The sequence below is a fragment of the Mustela erminea genome, chromosome 5, assembly GCF_009829155.1.
Source record: "Mustela erminea isolate mMusErm1 chromosome 5, mMusErm1.Pri, whole genome shotgun sequence".
Lineage (NCBI taxonomy): Eukaryota > Metazoa > Chordata > Mammalia > Carnivora > Mustelidae > Mustela > Mustela erminea.
In genome coordinates this window covers 111,057,206-111,076,885 of record NC_045618.1, presented here as the reverse complement: position 1 = coordinate 111,076,885, position 19,680 = coordinate 111,057,206, and the positions used below count along the sequence as shown (strand labels likewise).

The window sequence follows — 19,680 nt, the reverse complement described above, 5'->3', positions numbered from 1 at the left end:
TTCAGTATGTTGTCCAAACAACCAGGAGGATATTGGAAAGAAAAGCTTCAGTGTTTATTTATTAAATCAGTTAAAATAAATTAATCAAATATTTATAGAGCACTCACAAATGTGAGCTCACAAGCAAGACAGGTAATGCTGAGTTCTTGCCCTGGGGGGCCAGATGTTTCATCACTGTATTCATTCAACAAGGGGATGCTAGACACTTTGAGTACATGTCAGATGCTTTAAGACATTATCTGCCCTCACTGGAGCTTACTGTTAGGAGAAAAACAAACAGCAAACAAATATAAGACATCATGGATGCTTTAGCAAATGTGTTTACTGGGCTCCATGACAGTTCTAATAGGCTGAGGGAGAACATGAATCTAATCCACACAAATAATAAAATTCAAGACAGTAAACATACAAAAGGTATCAATAACAAGGTGTGAATGGAGTTTCAATAAGGAAGCATCCCTAAGAACTCAGTCACTCTTTAACTGAAAAAATATATAAGTAGAAAAGTAAAGGTATGGGACACCTGGGTGCCTCAGTCGGTTATGCATCTGCCTTGGGCCTAGGTCATGCTCCCAGGGTCCTGGGATCAAGTCCCGCATCCAGCTCCTGGATTAGCAGGGAGCCTGCTTCTCCCTCTGCCTGCTGCTCCCCCTGCTTGTGTGCTCTCTCTCTCTCTCTCTTTCACAAATAAAATCTTTTTTTACAAAGTATATCAAGAGATACCTGAAATAATTAGACTGACTTCACTACATGTTTCTTTTTCAAAACTTTATTGTATATGAAGCTATGCATTGTGATTAAATGTCTTAACTGTCAAAAGATAACTCTCTTATTTAAATATGACAACAGTATTTGGTTTGCATAAATAATCATGATGTACCTCACATTTCAAGTTATTATTTAAGCCACTTAAAATGAATCATAGGCAATCATTTATAAGTACAAATTTGCCCTTTTTTATATTGTCTATTACATTATTTGTCTAGTTATTTTCACATACTGAACTAGAGAAAATATTTTATACTAATAAAGATAGAGAATCACAGTAGGAGAAAAGCATGAAAGAAAGAAAGGGAAGGAAGAAAAGGAAGGAAGGAAGGAACAAAGTAATCAGAAAAGGGGATAGAACAAAATATAAGGAAAAACAAAGACAAAAGATAATGAAAAGCCAAAAAGTAAAGAGAAAAGACAATGAAAGGAAGAAAAGGAAAGAAAGAAAAACAACAAGGAGAGGAAAGTTAACAAGAAGAATTAATAACAAGCCGAAACTAATATAATGACAAACCTAACATAAAAATTTGGAATCATCAGGCTAACTGTTAACTTAGAAGTATCACCTAATTCAATGAGGTCCAAGAAGGCTAAGAACCAATTACAACACGCACAGTTCACTCCAAGTAGCTTCTTAGGCCATTCTCCAACCAGCAGTTGGCTGGAGAGAGGGCTGATCCCAGGCCTGAGGCAGAAATGTAGAAGAGCCTGATGCATCCTAAAGGCCTGAAAATAAGGATGGGCTCAAACCTGGGAGGCTCAGTTGGTTAAGCCCTGCCTTCGGCTCAGGTCATGATCCCAGCGTCCTGGGATCGAGTCCCACATCGGGCTCCTTGCTCAGCAGGGAGTCTGCTTCTCCCTCTGCCTCTGCCTGCCATTCTGTCTGCCTGTGCTCGCTCTCTCCCCCTCTCTCTCTCTGATAAATAAATAAAATCTTTAAAAAAACAACAACAACAATAACAACAACAACAAAGAAACACCACAAGGGTGGGGTATGTCAAAGGAACACAGGAGCTAGCTGAGAGAGCTCCCAGGGGCTAAAAAACATTGAGCTTAAAAAATCTTTCTTAATTCGAGAAATAAAAAAGTAATATTGGATTACAACCCAAAGTATAAAATAAAATGTCCATAAGCCCATACTGATATAAATCAATGGCTGGATAAATGAATAAATGCAGGAGAGAACAGACATAGTTCAGGCTAAAGAACTGTAAATAATTTATGTAGGTAACCTGCCCTCCAGGAGGCTGAGGTACTCTCCTCCATGTGGGCTATGCAGCGTGACTTCCCTCCAAAGCGGACAACACAGGAAGAGGGAAACAAAAACTAGCTTCACAAGGAAGAAAGCTGACAAACACTACCTCAGCCAGGTCATCAAGGTGAGTATCACCAGTGATACAATGCTGACGGCATGTTCCTCTCATACTCTGTGATAAGAATGGTACTTTACCTCTGGGGTCTTCCTCCAAAGAACCCATAACCCCAGCCTAAAATGAGAAAAGACGTAACACAAATTCCAGGAAAGGGGTACTCTACGATAGACAGAACCAGTAATCCCCAAAACTGTCAGGCCATCAAAACAAAACGCTCTAAGAAACTGTCATGGTCAACAGCAGCCCAAAAAGCCATGAAAACTAAATGTAAGGTAGAATACTGGATGGAATCCTGAAAAGGAAAGAGCATCAGGGAAAAACTAAAGAAATGTGAATAAAGCATAAATATATATCAACGTTGATTCATTAGTAACAAATGTAATGCACTAATATGTCAACAATAGGGAAAAACTCCATGGGAACTTACTAAATCTGCTTCCCAATTTCTCTGTAAACCTAAAACTGTTCTAAAACATAAAGTCTGTTAAAACAAAAGGAATGATATTCTGATAAATGCTGCACACAGAAAAGCTTTGAAAAGATCATGCTAAGGTAAAGAAGCCAGTCACAAAAGACTACATTTATGAGAAATGTTCAGACTTGGCAAATCTATAGAAAGACAAAGAATTAGTGGTTGCCAGGGCTCTGTGAGTGACTCTGTGTGTGTGTGTGTTAGAGGTTGAGAGAGGTGGGGAGAAATAGGAATGGGTTGCTAATGGGATGGGGTTTATTTTTGGAATGAAGCAAAGGTTCTAAAACTGATCATGATGATGGTTGCAAAATTTCACCGATATACTAAAAAACTATTGAATTGTACACTTAAATGAGTAAATTGTATGGTATGTAAATCACATCACAATAAAGCTGTATAAAAGCAAAAAAAGTTAAGTGGCAAAGCCACATTCACTTAGTGGTATGTTGGAGCCAGAGGCTCAACTTGAGAGCGGATTATTAAATTTTCAGCACTTTTATAAGCTGGTTGTTAAACACAGCCAGCATTAAAAATTAAATTATATAAATGCACAACCAAAAAAATATTTTAGGGGTGCCTGGGTGGTTCAGATGGCCTTCAACTCAGGTCATGATCCCAGGGTCCTGGGATGAAGCCTCATGTCGGGGCTCAGCGGGGAACCTGATTCTCCCTCTCCTCCCCTCTTGCTGATGCCCTCTTTCGCTATCTCTGTCACTATCTCTCTTTCTCTCAAATAAATAAAATCTTTAAAAAATATATATGTCTATGGGGCACCTGGGTGGCTCAGTCGTTAAGCGTCTGCCTTTGACTCAGGTAATGATCCCAGGGTCGTGAGATCGAGCCCCGCATTGGGCTCCCTGTTCCGTGGGAAGCCTGCTTCTCCCTCTCCCACTCCCCCTGCTTGTGTTCCCTCTTTCGCTGCGTCTTTCTCTGTCAGATAAATAAAATCTTTTTTTAAAAATGTAAAAAAAAATCTATATATTAAAATAAAGACAATAGATACTCAAAACTCACCACTTCCCAACTATTTTACTACATTTTACTATTACCTATGCTCTTGTGGTTATCTCTACTGTACCTGTGTGACAGAAAAAAATAATATGTAATGGTATGTTAATGTTGCATATCTTTTCCCTACAGTGACTTCTCATTGGAATCAGCCGTGGTGGTAGCATTCAAACCACACACACACACACGCACACACCAGCAAATAAGGGCTTGATTTTTTGTTTTGTTGATTATGAAGAAAGGGATAGAGAAAATGTTAATAATGTAGGTTAAACTTAGAAGTCTGACCCGTTTAGAGCTGTTAAGTTGCACATGGCACAAAAAAAGTGAGGAAATATTCTTCCAGGACTAGATTCAACAAAAAACTCATTCATGTTGTTGAAGAACAAATGAAGTTGTGACAGACTCCTCTGCTTTCACACTTACTCGTGACCATAAGGAAATTATCCACCAGCATTCATGTCAGAACTCTGCATGTCCAGCAGCTGTTTCCAGAAGTTGGCTACAGATGGTAGCAGGAATTTGGCGAAAATCAACAAAAGCATTTTGGGGCTATATGCAATTTATAATAAAGTATAGCATATATTTATTTTATTATTATTGAAACTATATGCTGTATGTGCTCTGCATTAGTACTATTTGTAATAGACCTGGGTATATATATACACACACACACACTCGTGCACACACACACATTATTTTGGAGAGCCAGTCACACATTACTTACACCTCTTACTCTGGTTATAGAGCTGAGACTAGAATTTGTATCTCGTAATCTGTTAGCTCATTTTAATCTTCATTAATCCTACATACCTCTTTTATGACCTTACTAGGATTTTTAATAAGCTTTGGTAAATTAAGAAACAACCCAATCCAAAGTAAAGTCCTTTTCCAAAGAAGTAAACCACTTTAATCTTAATTTCATGAAGTTAACATAATTATCTCTTCGAAATAACCAGTATTTAGAATTTTTACGGTCGTTGTTCACGTTGTTCACGGTCGATCTAACACGATGTATCGAACATAATTATGGCAAAGTGGAGTCAGCCATAGAGGGAGAAACAGAAAAGGCAGTTTCTAACCTCATGGAAGTTCAGCTTTACTAAGGGGGAGGGAGTGGAGAGAGGAAATACGTTCGCTCAAAGAACGGATTTACTCGAGAGATTTTAGAACAGAATAAAAGAATCAAGGGAACACAATATAGAGCATAATGAAAGAAAATTAAGATGAAAGCTCAAATTATTTCCAGTAACAGCACTCTTTCCTTTCAGCTGTCATGTCATCCCTGCAATTACGGAGGTTAACAAATTGGTAGGAATTCTTAATTTCATGAAATTTAATAGAGTTTCAGTTTAACCCTTCAGGACTAAAATACAATGCCATTTTGTTCATTTATCTGCAGTACCGTTTTCAAGCAAACTTCCCACTGGACATTGTTTTGAAAAGAAAGAAGTTTCTTTACCTTCTGGTTCTAGCATTTTGGGGATTTTAAATTCTCGTTCCGCAATTCTGAAGGCCTCGTTCAGATTGTCTTTGTTGGATCGTTGCTTCACACTCTTCATGTCAATTAGGTCTGGTCGCAAGGCATGAATGACGGCCAAAAAAGCCATCCCATTTCTCCAGCTTGACTTAAAATCTGTCACACTGACAGACTCACACCTATCACCACAGGATAAAAACATGATAAATACTATTTAAAAGAATTTACCAAAGCACATCTACTACATTCAATGGTAATGAAATTTCAGGGAATCAAATAAATCATATAAATCATTCTAGGAAAACATTTTCTTTTAATCTGGTAGTCAGATGAAAGTAACATGCCAAGTTTGATACCACAGGACATCGGTTCTCAAAGTGTGACCCTGGGACAAGCGGCATCAGCATCACCTGGGCTGCAAGGGCTAGAAACACAAATCCTCAGGCCGAACCCCAAATATACCGCATCAAACTCTGGAGGCAGAATGGAGATCTGTGTCTTTTTTTCTTTTTTTTAAGGATTTTATTTATTTACTTGAGAGAGATAGAGAGAGTGAGTGAAAGAGAGAGAATGCACATGAGTCAGGGGAGGAGCAGAGAAGCAGACTCCCTGCTGAGGAGGGAGCCCGACAAGGGACTCGTCCCAGAACCCTGGGATCATGACCTGAACCAAAGGCAGACACTTAACTGACTGAGCTACCCAGGTGTCCAAGAGATCTGTGTCTTTGAAAGCCCTCCACAGGACGATACTCACTGAAGTTTAATACTTTCTCTACACTCTCTCTACTCAACAGTCCGTTGGCTCAAGACTGACTTTAGACCCCTGCATGGAGTTATGTTCCTTTCTCCAGAGGAAACAATCTTCTTTCTCATGATAGCAAATTAACTGATAGTCTGCGGCACACCAACGGCCAGCAGTTCACTGAATAGGCCTTGCCACTCCTCTGCTTAAAACCAGTCATGGCAGATGAATAGATCAACAAAATGAGGTGTATATGTACATATAACAAATATTATTCAGCCCTAAATAGGAAGGACAGCCTGACATATTTAACAACACGGATGAACCCTGAAGATGTTGAGCAGAGTGAAAAAAGTCAGTCACCAAGGGGCAAATCCCATATGACACCATTCATTTAAGGTACCTGCAGTAGTGAATTCACAAAGAAAGTAGACCACTGGCTACCGGGGGCTGGGGGAGGGGAGAATGAGGGGAATTTTAAGGTCTACCAGATGAAAAAAGTTCTGGAGACAGTGGTGATGGTTATATAATAACATAAAAGCGCTTGGTGCCGCCCAAATGTACACTTAAAAATGATTAAAATGGTAAATTTTATGTAGGTACCTTTTACTTGTCAGAATAACACTTGTCACTCAAGGCCTACCATGATCTGGCCCCTGCCTCTCCCACTCCCCTCTGAGATCTCACCACCACCCTGGCTTCATTCCTCTTTCTCAACACCATGCTTCTTGTAATCCTTCTTTGTGGATGCTCTTTTTCCTAGATCTTTATACACCTGAAGCCTCCTTGAGGCCTCAGCTCAAAGGGCTCCTCCTCAGAAAGGCGCTCCATGACCGCCTCAGAGAAAGGCCACCCTCATTGGCCACCCTTGACATTCTCAATCATCCTAAGTCCTTCCTGGCCTTATTTCCAACTGTGGTTATTTTATCGATCCATCCGCTACGGGCACAAACCTCTGGAGAGCAACGGCCTTGTCTTTCTTGTCTATCACGGTAGAATCATCCCCAACCAGTGTTTAGCATATAAAGGTGCTTAATATAAATATATCAAATCACTCCATCCATCACTAATCTGTATTTGACAAGGGATCAGTGTCTTATAAGAGTATAGTTGCGTACAAAGTGTGGGAACTATTCTAGCACAACCATAGCGTCCTTTAATATCTCATTAAAAAACACAAGGAGGGACGCCTGGGTGGCTCAGTTAGTTGGACGACTGCCTTCGGCTCAGGTCATGATCCTGGAGTCCCGGGATCGAGTCCCGCATCGGACTCCCAGCTCTATGGGGAGTCTGCTTCTCTCTCTGACCTTCTCCTCGCTCATGTTCTCTCTCACTGTCTCTCTCTCAAGTAAATAAATAAAGTCTTTAAAAAAAAAAAAAAAAACACAAGGAAATTCAGCAGACTAATTTGAGGTGTGAATCAAATGATTAAAACCACTGGAGAGGGACACCTGCATGGCTCAGTCAGTTAAGCAGCTGCCTGTGGCTCAGGTCATGATCTCAGGATCCTGGGTCCGAGCCCCACATGGGGCTGCCTCCCTGATGAGCAGGGACCCTGCTTCTCCCTCTCCTCCCCACTTGTGCTCTCTCCCACTATCTCTCTCTCTCTCTCTCTCTCTCTCAAATAAATAAATGAAAACTTTTTTTAAAAGGTTGGGGAGGTTGGGCACCTGGGTGGCTCAGTGGGTTAAGCTGCTGCCTTCAGCGCCGGTCATGATCTCAGGGTCCTGTGATGGAGTCCCGCATCGGGCTCTCTGCTCAGCAGGGAGTCTGCTTCCCCCTCTCTCTGCCTGCCTCTCTGTCTACTGTGATCTCTGTCAAGTAAATAAATAAAATCTTTTCTAAAAAAATTAAAAAAAAAAAAAAAAAAAGGTGGGGGAGGAATGCCTGGGTGACTCAGTGGGTTAAAGCCTCTGTCTTCAGCTCAGGTCATGATCCCAGGTCCTGGGATTGAGCCCTGCAACAGGCTTTCTGCTCAGCAGGGAGCCTGCCTCTCCCGTCTCTCTCTGCCTGCTTGTGATCTCTGTCTGTCAAAAAAATAAATAAAATCTTAAAAAATAATAATAAAATAAAAATAAAAATTTAAAGAAAATGGGTGGGAGGCACCTGGGTGGCTCAGTGGGTTAAGCCTCTGCCTTCAGCTCAGGTCATGATCCCAGGGTCCTGGGATCAAGCCCCGCATCGGGCTCTCTGCTCGGCAGGGAGCCTGCTTCCCCCTCTCTCTCTGCCTGCCTCTCTGCCTACCTGTGATCTCTGTCTGTCAAAAAAATAAAAAAAATCTTAAAAAAAAAAAACAAAAGGGCGCCTGGGTGGCTCAGTGGGTTAAGCCGCTGCCTTCGGCTCAGGTCATGATCTCAGGATCTTGGGATCGAGTCCCGCATCCGTGATCTCTGCTCAGCAGGGAGCCTGCTTCCCTCTCTCTCTCTCTGCCTGCCTATCTGTCTACTGTGAACTCTCTCTGTCAAATAAATAAATAAAATCTTTAAAAAAACAAAAAAAAAAACAAAAGAAAACTACTGGAGAAATAGCTTCAGACGACATGGGCTCTCCTAACTCCCTTAGGAATAAATGCCTAAACTATGACTGTGACAAACTCGATAGTATTCAGTGAATCTTGTCTTGTTTAACAACTACTTGTTTAACAACAACCAGAAACTGTTCTAAATACTCTTAAAAAAATAATTCTTATAATACACATACGAACCCTATGAAGTGTTAGCATTGTCCACATTTTTATGACTGAGGAAACTCAAGCACAAAGAGATGAAGTATCTGAAGGCACCAGTTAGGAAGTGCTGGCGCCGGGACTCAAACCCAGGATTCCAGCTTCAGGTTGTGCTCTTAGATACGAAGCAAAACTAGCTAAAGGGAGGAAGGCTGGGGCGTAGGGCAGCGCAGAGTGGGGATCAGAACCTGTGCCAACAGGCAGGATTAAAAAATCTAGAAAACTGAGTAAAACAAAACTGTGTCTTAAAGAGTCAAGAAAAAGTTCATTTGATATATGTATGTATATAAACCTCCTAAGATATGTATGCTCTTTTGTCCCTTGTAAAATGCAAAGGCTGGATGACAGCTAAAGAAAGTAAGACTGAAGACAGAAATTAGCATCCTAGCCTCTCACTGGGAAGAAGGGACTCAGAAGCCCACCATCTCAGAGGCCTTAGCAACATCTTTACGCCTCTATTTATCCAGATGATGCTATGTGACAAGGAATGCCTTTTGAACTCCACGGCTCATCTCCTGGCGATCTCCTGCATCCTGACTCCTTATTTTCCCTAAATCCAATCCCAGCAGGAGGTTAAAATGAGAGAGTAAATGCATCCCTAGAGCAAAAAAGCCCTTTTTCTTATAAAACGGAATTTCTGAGCACTACCTTCCTTTCATCATCCCCACTCTTTAAAAAAACTCCCACTTTTCTGGCTTCTGTTCCCTAATTGAGCTACAAATTTCTAAACAATGGGGACCGTGGTCTTTTAATGTAGCCATACAGAGCTCCAAGAGATCATTTTATGTGTTGATTACTTATTCCTTCATTTGTTCATTCATTCATTCAGTACACATTTATGGAACACCTACCATGAACTCCCATTAGGCTAGGTTCTGGGGACACAGTCCATAAAGATGTAGTCCCGACTTTTAAAAGAGTTCCTAGTGTGGTAAAATGCTTGGGATGTAAACCAGATGCATAAGGGGATTGTGCCTAAATAAAAGGATATTTAAAGACCACTTTATCTCTACACAGTAACAGTTCACCTAAGGAGGTTGGTGCTTTGTCTTTGAGAAAGGAGAAGTGTGAACACGCCATTGGCCTGATTTTCAGACCAGGAGTCAGTAATGCAGTGTTGGTGGGTCAAGGGCCAAGCTGCCCTGTGTGTCTCCTGTGGTCACAGCAAATGACTTACGGGGCACACTGCTCCTGGGCCCACAAGAGAAGAGCCTTCTTTGCAGACATCTGCCATCTTTCTTGGGCTCTGGAGCATTTCTTAGCCGGAGGACTTGAGGTAGGAGATGAGTCAGCCTCACTCACGCTGTCCAGGGAAGGCAGATCGTAATTGCAAGAAAGAGTCCGGGCAAGCTCCTCAATCTAAGGAAGACATAATCATAGTCAATGCATACAAATCACGAGTTAGCAGCATTGAGGCAAAACCTTCGGCCAACAAAAGACCTATCCGGTAACAGTGAGACGTTACTCATGGTGAAATAAGCACTAGACAAATCCTTGAATAATAGGGTTTGTCATCTTGGGCTACACTTAGGCTCTCTTTCAGTAGACTTGGGTCACTCCTTGCCCCAATTCGTGCACTGCATTCCCTCTCAAGGACAAGTATGTATTCATCCCACTAAAACCGCTGAGGCTGAACACCTGTCGCTCTAAATTAAACTGAACTCATCTGAGATCCCAGTCTAGGGTGTCTTCCAAAGTCTGGGTCAATTAAAATGTATCCTTGATCCTTATAAACCATTAAACCATTAAAACCATTAAACTAGGGCGCCTGGGTGGCTCAGTCGGTTAAGCCGCTGCCTTCGGCTCAGGTCATGATCTCAGGGTCCTGGGATGGAGTCCCGCATCGGGCTCTCTGCTCAGCAGAGAGCCTGCTTCCCTCTATCTCTCTCTCTCTCTCCGCCTGCCTCTCCGTCTACTTGTGATCTCTGTCAAATAAATAAATAAAATCTTTAAAAAAAAACCATTAAACTATTAAAAAACAAATATACATGCAGAAAAAAAAAATCAAATACATGAGAGCTAAGTCCCAAGAAAGAAAAAAAAAATTGTCACTAAGTATATGGAAAATATCTTCATTCATCATTTAAAAAAGCTAAATGTATCCAGCAAGGAGACAGTTTCTTGATTTATAACACGAGCAAAAAAATTTAAAGTTAACATCAAGTGATGTATCCTCTAGGAAGAGTACAGAAAGTGGATTTTTACATCGTACTGGTAAGCACACAAGTTGGTTTAGATTTTTTGGAGGGCAGTAACATAATACCTATGGAAAACTTTCAAAGATCAATCCACAAACACAGTAGCAAGTATTATTGAGAAAAGTGCACTTCTCCATAATTAACAGAGGCACCAGACAACTAGTAATAATAGGTGTGACCAACACAACTAACAAACTTCATCTGATGGGCATACCCCCTTGTACCTAAAATGGCAGGATCAACATCCTTTTCAAATCCACAGGAAATATTTACTGAAATTGACAACACTGAGTCATAATGCAAGCTTCAGCAATTTTGAAGAATTGAAATCATTCAGATGGTATTCTCTGACCACACTCAAATTAAGCTAGAAATCAGTAACAGAGACATAACAACCAGAATCTCCAAATATCTGGATATCAAGCAACAGAATGTTATAGAATCCAGAGGTCAAATAAGAAATCATAATGAAAATATTTTGAACAGAGCAATAACAGAAATACTGTATTCAATGGTTTAAAGATGTCAACTTTTTCTAAATTATACATTCAATGAAATCCTTACTAAAATTCCAACAGATGGTGTGCATGTAAATTAACAAGTTATCTTTAAATTTATATGAATCTTAAATCACCATGTTACACAGCTTAAACTTATACAATGGAACATGTTAACTACATCTTAACTTAAAAAATTATATGAGAATGCAAAGAGCAAAGAATAAACAAGATAATCCTAAAGAACAAGTTGGACACTATCAGACATCAAGACTTTCTATACAGCTATAGAAACTGATACAGTACAGTACTAGTGCCAAGAACGAATAATGGAACAGAAATGACAATCTGACGATGGAGCCACACATATATGGTTACTTGATTTTTTTATTAACTGACACGATAGTACACTAGGAAAGTGATGGTCTTTTCAATACATGGTGTTGGGTCAACCAGATAGCCATATGGGCAAAAATAATCTTGATTGCTCTAACATTAACATACTCAAAAAAATTCATTCTCGAAAGATTGTAGATCTAATTGTAAAATATGAAACGGTTAAGCTTTTAGAACTGTGCTATCTAATACAATAGTCCCTACCTCCCTGTGGCTATGTAAATTAATTAAATATATAAAATTTGAAACTTAGTTCCTCAGTCATACCAGCCACATTTCAAGTGTTCAATGGCCATAAGCGACTAGTGGCTACTGTCTGGTACAATGCAGCTACAGAACATTTCCATCACTGCAGAAAGTCCTCTTTGGACAGAACTATTCAAGAAAATGGCGTTAAGAGAGCATCTCCATGATGTTGACAAAGGGAAAGATTTCTTTACAGAACATAAAGAGTACGAGCCACCAAAAAAGGAAGCTGATAAATTTGAACTACATTAAAATCATGAATGTCTGGTTCATTGAAAGACTGAAAAGGTGGGGCGCCTGGGTGGCTCAGTGGGTTAAGCTGCTGCCTTCAGCTCAGGTCATGATCTCAGGGTCCTGGGATCGAGTCCCACATAGGGCTGTCTGCTCAGCAGGGAGCCTGCTTCTCTCTCTCTCTCTCTCTGCCTGCCTCTCCATCTACTTGTGATCTCTGTCAAATAAATAAATAACATCTTTAAAAAAAAAAAAGACTGAAAATACATGTTTATAAAAAAAAGAAAAAAATTTAAAAAATTAACAACAACAAAAAAAAGACTGAAAATGCAAGCCACAGAATCAGAGATTTGTAATTTATGTGTGCTCAACAAAAGACTTGGATCCAGAATATATCTTAAGACTTCTATAAATCCTTACATACAATAGCATAGCTAAAATAAAAAACTTTTAATGTCAGGGACACCTGGGTGGCTCAGTTGGTTAAGCAGCTGCTTTGGGCTCAGGTCATGATCCCAGCGTCCTGGGATCGAGTCCCACATCGGGCTCCTTGCTTAGCAGGGAACCTGCTTCTCCCTCTGCCTCTGCCTGCCATTCTGTCTGCCTGTGCTCGCTCTCTCTCCCTCTCTCTGACAAATAAATAAATTTAAAAAAAATTTTTTTAATGTCAACTATGAGTGAGAATGGGAGCAAGGAATTCACCCAATGTAAATCAGAACCACCATTTTGAAAAATTAGTTGGCACTACCCTGCAAAGCTGAACATCACATGCCTTATGATCCAGCAATTCCACTCCTAGACATATATATGAGAGACATGAGGGCTTATACCGCCAAAAGGCATACACAAGAACGCACCTAGCAGCTTTAATCATAACAGCTGAACCCTGGCAACCAAAGCAATGTCCATCAACATTAGAGTGGTAAATAAATTCTGGCATATTTATGCAATGGTATAATCATACACAACAAAGAGAAAGAAAGAAATACGGTCCATGATATTATAATAGCGATGTAATGGGACAGATAGCAGCTAACTTGGGGTGAGCAGAACATAATGTATAAACTCGTCAAATCACTAAGTTTACACCTGACACTCGTGTAATTAATTGTGTCAACTATACTAAAAAATAAAAAAAAAAATTAAAAAACAACAAGAACAAAACAAAACTACGGATGCATGCTTCAACAACTTGAAACTCAAGGAAGATGTTAAGTGAAAAAGTCTGACACAAGAGTATATCTCATATGTAAGACAATTCAGTTATAATTCCCTTATATGGAAGTTAAGATGCTAAGCTAAACAATGACAGAGATCAAAGTGGTGGTCTTTAGGGAAGAGAGCAAAGACTGAGAGAAATACCTGGGAACTCTGCGATTAGGCAATGTTCTCTATTTTTATCTTGGGTAGTGGTTACATGGATATATTTAATTTTTAAAAATACATCAAGCTCTACACCTCAGATTTGTGCATTTCCATGTGTGTTCTTCTTCAACAAAAGTTTATTTACATCAGTAAAACGAAGCCAAGAAAAGCAAAACTTACGGCCCAACAATTTCACTTCTAGGAATCTGGCTCATGGAAATAATTAAGATGGTATGGAAAAGTTTTATCAGAAGGGTAGTCTTTTTAGAATTGCTTACAATCATAAAACTGTGAGCATTCTGCTTGTTAATGAAATATAATTCTTTGCAACAGAACATCATGCCTCCATGAAAAACTATGTATGAATTCAGAAAGATGTTCATTAGAACAGGTTGAAAAGAGTTTGGATAGCATGACCATTCAAGATATACATATTTAGATAAATATATACATTCATTCCTGCTGTAGGTATCATGAAGTCTATACCCCAAATTATTTGGTGGTTATCAGTGAGCGGTAGAATTACAGATGATTCTACTTGGTTTTTATTATCTATATTGAAATTTTAATTATATTTTAAATACCCCAGAAAGTATGGGGAAAAAAATATAACAAATGTCTATATATTGTCCAATTTTACATTTTACCATATTTGGTTCATATTTTTTTAAAGAAATGAAACACTGGGCGCCTGGTGGCTCAGTGGGTTAAGCCTCTGCCTTCAGCTCAAGTCATGATCCCAGGGTCCTGGGATCGAGTCCCACATCGGGTTCTCTGCTAAGCAGGGAGCCTGCTTCCTCCTCTCTCTCTCTCTCTCTGCCTGCCTCTCTGCCTACTTGTGATCTTTATCTGTCAAATAAATAAATAAAATTTTTAAAAAAAGAGAGAAATGAAACATGTATACAGTTTAAGCCTTCTGTCTTTCCCTCTGCAATTCCATTTCCTTCCTTTTTCAGAGGAAAAAACCCCACAATTATAAATTTGGTTTTCGTCATCCTCACAACTATTATTCTACTTTAACTTCAAATGTACTATCCATAAATCATATATAGTCTTATTTTACGTTTTAAATTTTATACAAATTAGTTATGTTATTTTCTAGTTTTTATAAAATAATCATTTGTTTCCCACATAATTTTTTTATTTTCAAAGTAAATATGGAGACATAGAACATGCAACTTTTTTAGGTAGCTGCAGAAAACTTGCACTAACTCAGAATCCCGGGACTGGAAGAATATACTTTCAGTCACAAGTACCATGGAGTCAGGGCTACAACTGTTTTTGCTGTTTTCTTGGTGTCCTAGCACAAAAGCTAGCACATAGGTGTTCAAATGTATTTATGGAATGAAATTAATCTATGAGTCAGTCTTGGGACATGACTAGATGTTATAAGATTATTGGACTGAACAAGAGTCCTCAAAACTAGGAGATTCTATGAAGTTTAGTGGATTTAAAAATTTACTCCAGGGGTACCTGGGTGGCTCAGTGGGTTAAGGCCTCTACCTTTGGCTCAGGTCATGATCTCAGGGTCCTGGGATGGAGCCCCGAGTCAGGCTCTCTGCTTAGCGGGGAGCCTGCTTCCTCCTCTCTCTCTGTCTGCCTCTCTGCCTACTTGTGATCTCTGTCTGTCAAATAAATAAATAAATCTTAAAAAAAAAAAAAAAAATTTACTCCAGAAAGGGCATCTGGGTGGCTCAGTGGGTTAAAGCCTTTGCCTTCAGCTCAGGTCATGATCCCAGGGTCCTGAGATCGAGTCAGGCTCTCTGCTCAGCTCTCTCCCTCTCTCTCTCTGCCTGCCTCTCTGCCTACTTGTGATCTCTATCTTTCAAATAAATAAATAAAAATCTTAAAAAAAAAAAAAAAACAAATTTACTCCAGCTTTCTACTATCTTCTGCCACAGTAAGTAAACAAAAATAAGCAAAATTTTATCACGGCAGGTTCTGTTCAGACTGGTGCTGATATCATGGATAATTTAAGATACCGTAATTCAGCATTCAATTTTCAACTGCAAAATAACATAAATGGCCAAGGTCTAGCTGTCAAGATTTCTGGAGTGTCCTGTTTCTGGAAAAAACTCAGGACTGAATCTTACTGCAATACCCTTATTTCATACTGCAGTAATTAGAACAGAAATAACTTGCACGTCATCAAACTACTTACATGAAAGTGCAGTATAATTGTCCAAATTAGGCCAAGAATAATGGATGGGTTTCCATCTATAATATCAGTAACATGAATATTTATTAGCTTGATCTGGAAAAGAAGAAACACAGGTTAAAAGAACACATTTCACAGCGTTAATTTCTCCAGTCCATCTTCAGATCAGATTCATACTCACTGATCGGTCTTTTAGGAATGTCAGGGCGTGCTCTATATTGATTCTACACTGGAATGTATTAGATCCTTTGTCTCGAGGCTACGGGATTCAAGTGAAATATATTAGAAATATGGGGGAGGGGGGGAAACATGTGTAAATCAACACAAGGTTTTATAATGTCACTTTAAAAGCTTACCAACTGTTGTCCGGAGAGCACCTCCAGCAGGTCCAGGAGAACGTGCCCCTTTTTAACGTCTGCAAACAGGTCTGACACCACCGAGGGGGGAGTGTGCTACAAAAGGTCACAAGAAAAATACTCATTCAAATGTTGGTCCGAAAACATAATACCTTCAAGAATCCCATAAATGGGCTTTGTGGCTTTCACAAAAGCTAAAATCCGGTAGTGATTTTAGAACACACCACGTTCTATGTCAAAGCACGATAAGAGAAATAGCGAACTTAATTTATCTCGTGGTAAATTTCCAGTAACACAACACTCCCGCTGCTTTCAGTGGGGGCATAAAACCTGTGCATGGAGGCCGCCTGAAAGGCCTTCAAAAATCAGCTGGTAGTGACCCATTTGGGGAGCAGACTACATTTCTGGAGTAATCTGTTTACAAATTTACCCTTTCTAGAAGGGCATTGGTCAGGGATGGGTAGCCTGGGAGGGGAGGCTCACTCATTTTGTATCCACATTATTCCAGGCACTTGGAGTCACGGAGAGACAGGATGACACAGTGATTAAGATCAAGGCACCTGGGGGCACCTGGGTAGCTCCGTGGGTTAAGCTGCTGCCTTTGGCTCAGGTCATGATCTCAGGGTCCTGGGATGGAGCCTTGCATTGGGCTCTCTGCTCAGCAGGGAGCCTGCTTCCCTCTCTCCCTCTGCCACTACCCGCCACTTGTGCTTGCTCTCTCCCTCTCTTTTTCTCTCTCTCAAATAAATAAAAATTTTAAAACAAACAAAAGAAAAAGATCAAGGTCTCTGGACCCAGACTGCCTGGGTTTGCATCCCAGCGCTATCACTTACAAGTGCTGTGACCTTGGGCAAGTCACATAACTTCTTTGTGTCTTCGTTTCCTTGTTTTTTTTAAACCGGAATAACACTTATGGGGATGTTGTAAGGTCCCGTAAATGTGACGCAAGTTGACGCCATTTAGAAGAGCTTAGGACGGTGTTTTTAACATACAACACTCCATACGTATGAATCGTTTTTTTGTTATTATTATTATTATACTGGATTTTAAAAAGCGATTGTTGCTTTCAATATTTTTATAGCACTGTCTCCCATACCCTTAACAAAAGTGTCTCTTTTTCCTGCTGGGGGGTGAATAACGAACACATCTAAACACGATCAAGGTGATTTCAGCACATTCTTTCAGCCCTGCCATTTTGGGGACCCAAAGGGAGGGAAGGAGGAGTAACTTAAATATATCTGTAGCTTTATTTGCTCTTTTTTCCCTCACCTTTGCCAACTGTGAGTTGATCCAGCAGGTAAAGGTTTTCTTCTGAGTGTCCTCCTGTTGCGCTGTTGAAAAGGGACAATGACAGTTACAAAATGAGAAGCCTCAGAAACCTTTTCAATGTATCAGAGCTTCAAAGGTCTACCCCTCTGGGGATGTGTGCCTAGTCCACAACCCCTCCAGCTTTCTAGGACTTGGTGTAAATCTCCAGACTGCTTCGGAAACAGCGTGTTGACAGGAGGTATTTTTGATCACTGCCAGCTAGCTAAGACACAGTGGCTTTTAATAGTGTTTACTGACAAAAGCACTACATCTTCATGTGGTCTTGGCAGTGTGGTCTGAGGAACGAAGAGGAGAGAGAAGACCTCCGCACCCAAAAGCAAAAGCCACATGACGTGAAGACAAACCCCAGAACATCCGAAGACGTTTGGAAAGGCTCATAAAGTTGTGGGCAGTTTAGTCTGGACACTTGCAGGATTTCTCCTGGAGGCTATGTTGCCACTGGACTGAACAGTAAATGAGCTCCAATTAGAGTCCGAGCTCTCCGGGCTCGAATCCTGCCTCTGTTACCAAGTAGCTGTGGGACAGCAGTTTCCTCGTGGAATAAGGTAATAAGCTCTGGCCTCCAGAGGCTGTTAATGGTTCACTTGAGAAGTGGCCGTCTTGGGACGCCTGGGTGGCTCAGTTGGTTGGACGACTGCCTTCGGCTCAGGTCATGATCCCGGAGTCCCGCATCAGGCTCCCAGCTCCATGGGGAGTCTGCTTCGCTCTCTGACCTTCTCCTCGCTCATGCTCTCTCTCACTGTTTCTCTCTCAAATAAATAAGTAAAAAATCTTTAAAAAAAAAAAAAAAAAAAAGAAGTGGCCGTCTTTACTCTCATTAACAGGACAGGAGTCAAGGGGAGAAGATCTGAACACTCTAGGTATGTCTCCCCCTCCTCGCCAGGGCGGGGCAGGCCCCACCGCCGCACCAAGCTCCCCACCGGCCTCCTACAGTCCTCAGCAGCCAGGTCAGCTCTGCACACCGGGGCGGAGTTTCCATCTCCCGACATGTTCTTAAGTGGCTGGGCCCCCAGGTGAGGACAGATACCCACCCTCCCTGCACCCAGCGCTCACAGCCTTGTCACCACCATCTACCTGGAGGTCAGCAGGTCTCATCCCAGCACGCACACGCACACGCGCACACACACACACAAGCACAGGCACACCCCGGGCTCTCAGGCTCCCCTTTGTTCTCTCACTCTAAGTTAAGTAAGACTCCACACATGCCTCCGTTTTTCTCACCTCCCACCTTGTCCTTAACTCCTGAACCCCTTCTGCCGGTGATGAGCCCATGGTACACCATCCACAAAATCTCGTGTCCAAACCCTCTCCACCAGGCCTCTCTGCCCTTCCTGAAAACTGGCCCGCTCGAGTGCTGGCTCTCTCTTATGTAAGCCCCTTGGACCTTGGGGGCTTTGCTCCTTGCAGCTACTTCCAGATCATTCTCCACTCTTTGTCCCCACGTCACCATCAGACGAGTCATCAGACAGACCCATTGTTAGAGTCATCTACAGGCCTCTGTCCATTCCTCGTGATTTCTCAAACAGTTTAGTTCCTTCTCCAATATCCTCTCCCCAGTACAACTCCTAATTCTTGGCGATTTCAACATACATATTAATGAAGCCCCCAACCTCCTGGTCCCTCTGTTTTACTCTCCTTCTCCAATAAACTTGTCTTCTGCTCTGCTTCCACCACTGGCTGTCATAGTCCTACCCCACACCTGATCATTACTGGTAAGTGCAACTCCTCACAGTCTCGATTTTGTGCATCTCTGAACAACAGCCCCGAGCTTTTCTGTTCTTTCCCTTGAGTGTCCCCATTCCAACAATCTTTGGCGTCCATCGGCAACCCCAAGTCATGGATTCTGCCTGCTTTGCACTGTCCTTCGCTCTCACTGATAGTTTTCCTCCCACCCTTTTCCAGCTGCTCCCTCATCAAGGTCACCACGAACCACCCCTGCTCCCCCTCCCCACCCCGCACCCACCTATCTTTGACTAGAACCAATGGTCGATTCTCAGCCTTCACCTTTCTGGACCCTACACTCTTGCTTTTTCTCCTACATCACAAGCTGGCTTCTCTCTTTCGCTCATACTTCACAGCCAATGCCTTGGGAAATCCTCTTCCGTTCCCCTCCAGAATATATTCAGGATATGACCACTTCTCGCCACCCCCACCCGCATTACTGCCCTAGATCCCTAACAGGTCTCCCTCCTTCCAGCCTTGTCTTCAACATACTGTTCTCAAGCAGCAGCCAGAGTGACGTTGCTAAAATGTTAACTCAGACCAGGAAACTCCTCTGCTCACAATCCTCCGAGGGCTCCTTACCTCACTCCTTAAGATGGCTACGAGGTTGAC

At 41.3% G+C, this 19,680-nt stretch overlaps 1 protein-coding gene across 11 annotated transcripts in view; it reads right to left on the bottom strand.

Moving 5' to 3' along the window:
- SYNE2 (spectrin repeat containing nuclear envelope protein 2) overlaps nucleotides 1-19,680 on the bottom strand; it is a 330,018-nt gene that overhangs the window by 231,841 nt on the left and 78,497 nt on the right. For all 11 annotated transcript variants that reach the window (XM_032344453.1, XM_032344442.1, XM_032344445.1 and 8 more), the window contains exons 3-8: nucleotides 17,287-17,348; nucleotides 16,018-16,113; nucleotides 15,843-15,920; nucleotides 15,665-15,757; nucleotides 9,748-9,929; nucleotides 5,087-5,283 (exon numbers count right to left, since the gene is read on the bottom strand). In XM_032344453.1, coding sequence (XP_032200344.1) covers nucleotides 5,087-5,283; nucleotides 9,748-9,929; nucleotides 15,665-15,757; nucleotides 15,843-15,920; nucleotides 16,018-16,113; nucleotides 17,287-17,348 — 708 coding nt within the window. The remainder of the gene's footprint in view (nucleotides 1-5,086; nucleotides 5,284-9,747; nucleotides 9,930-15,664; nucleotides 15,758-15,842; nucleotides 15,921-16,017; nucleotides 16,114-17,286; nucleotides 17,349-19,680) is intronic.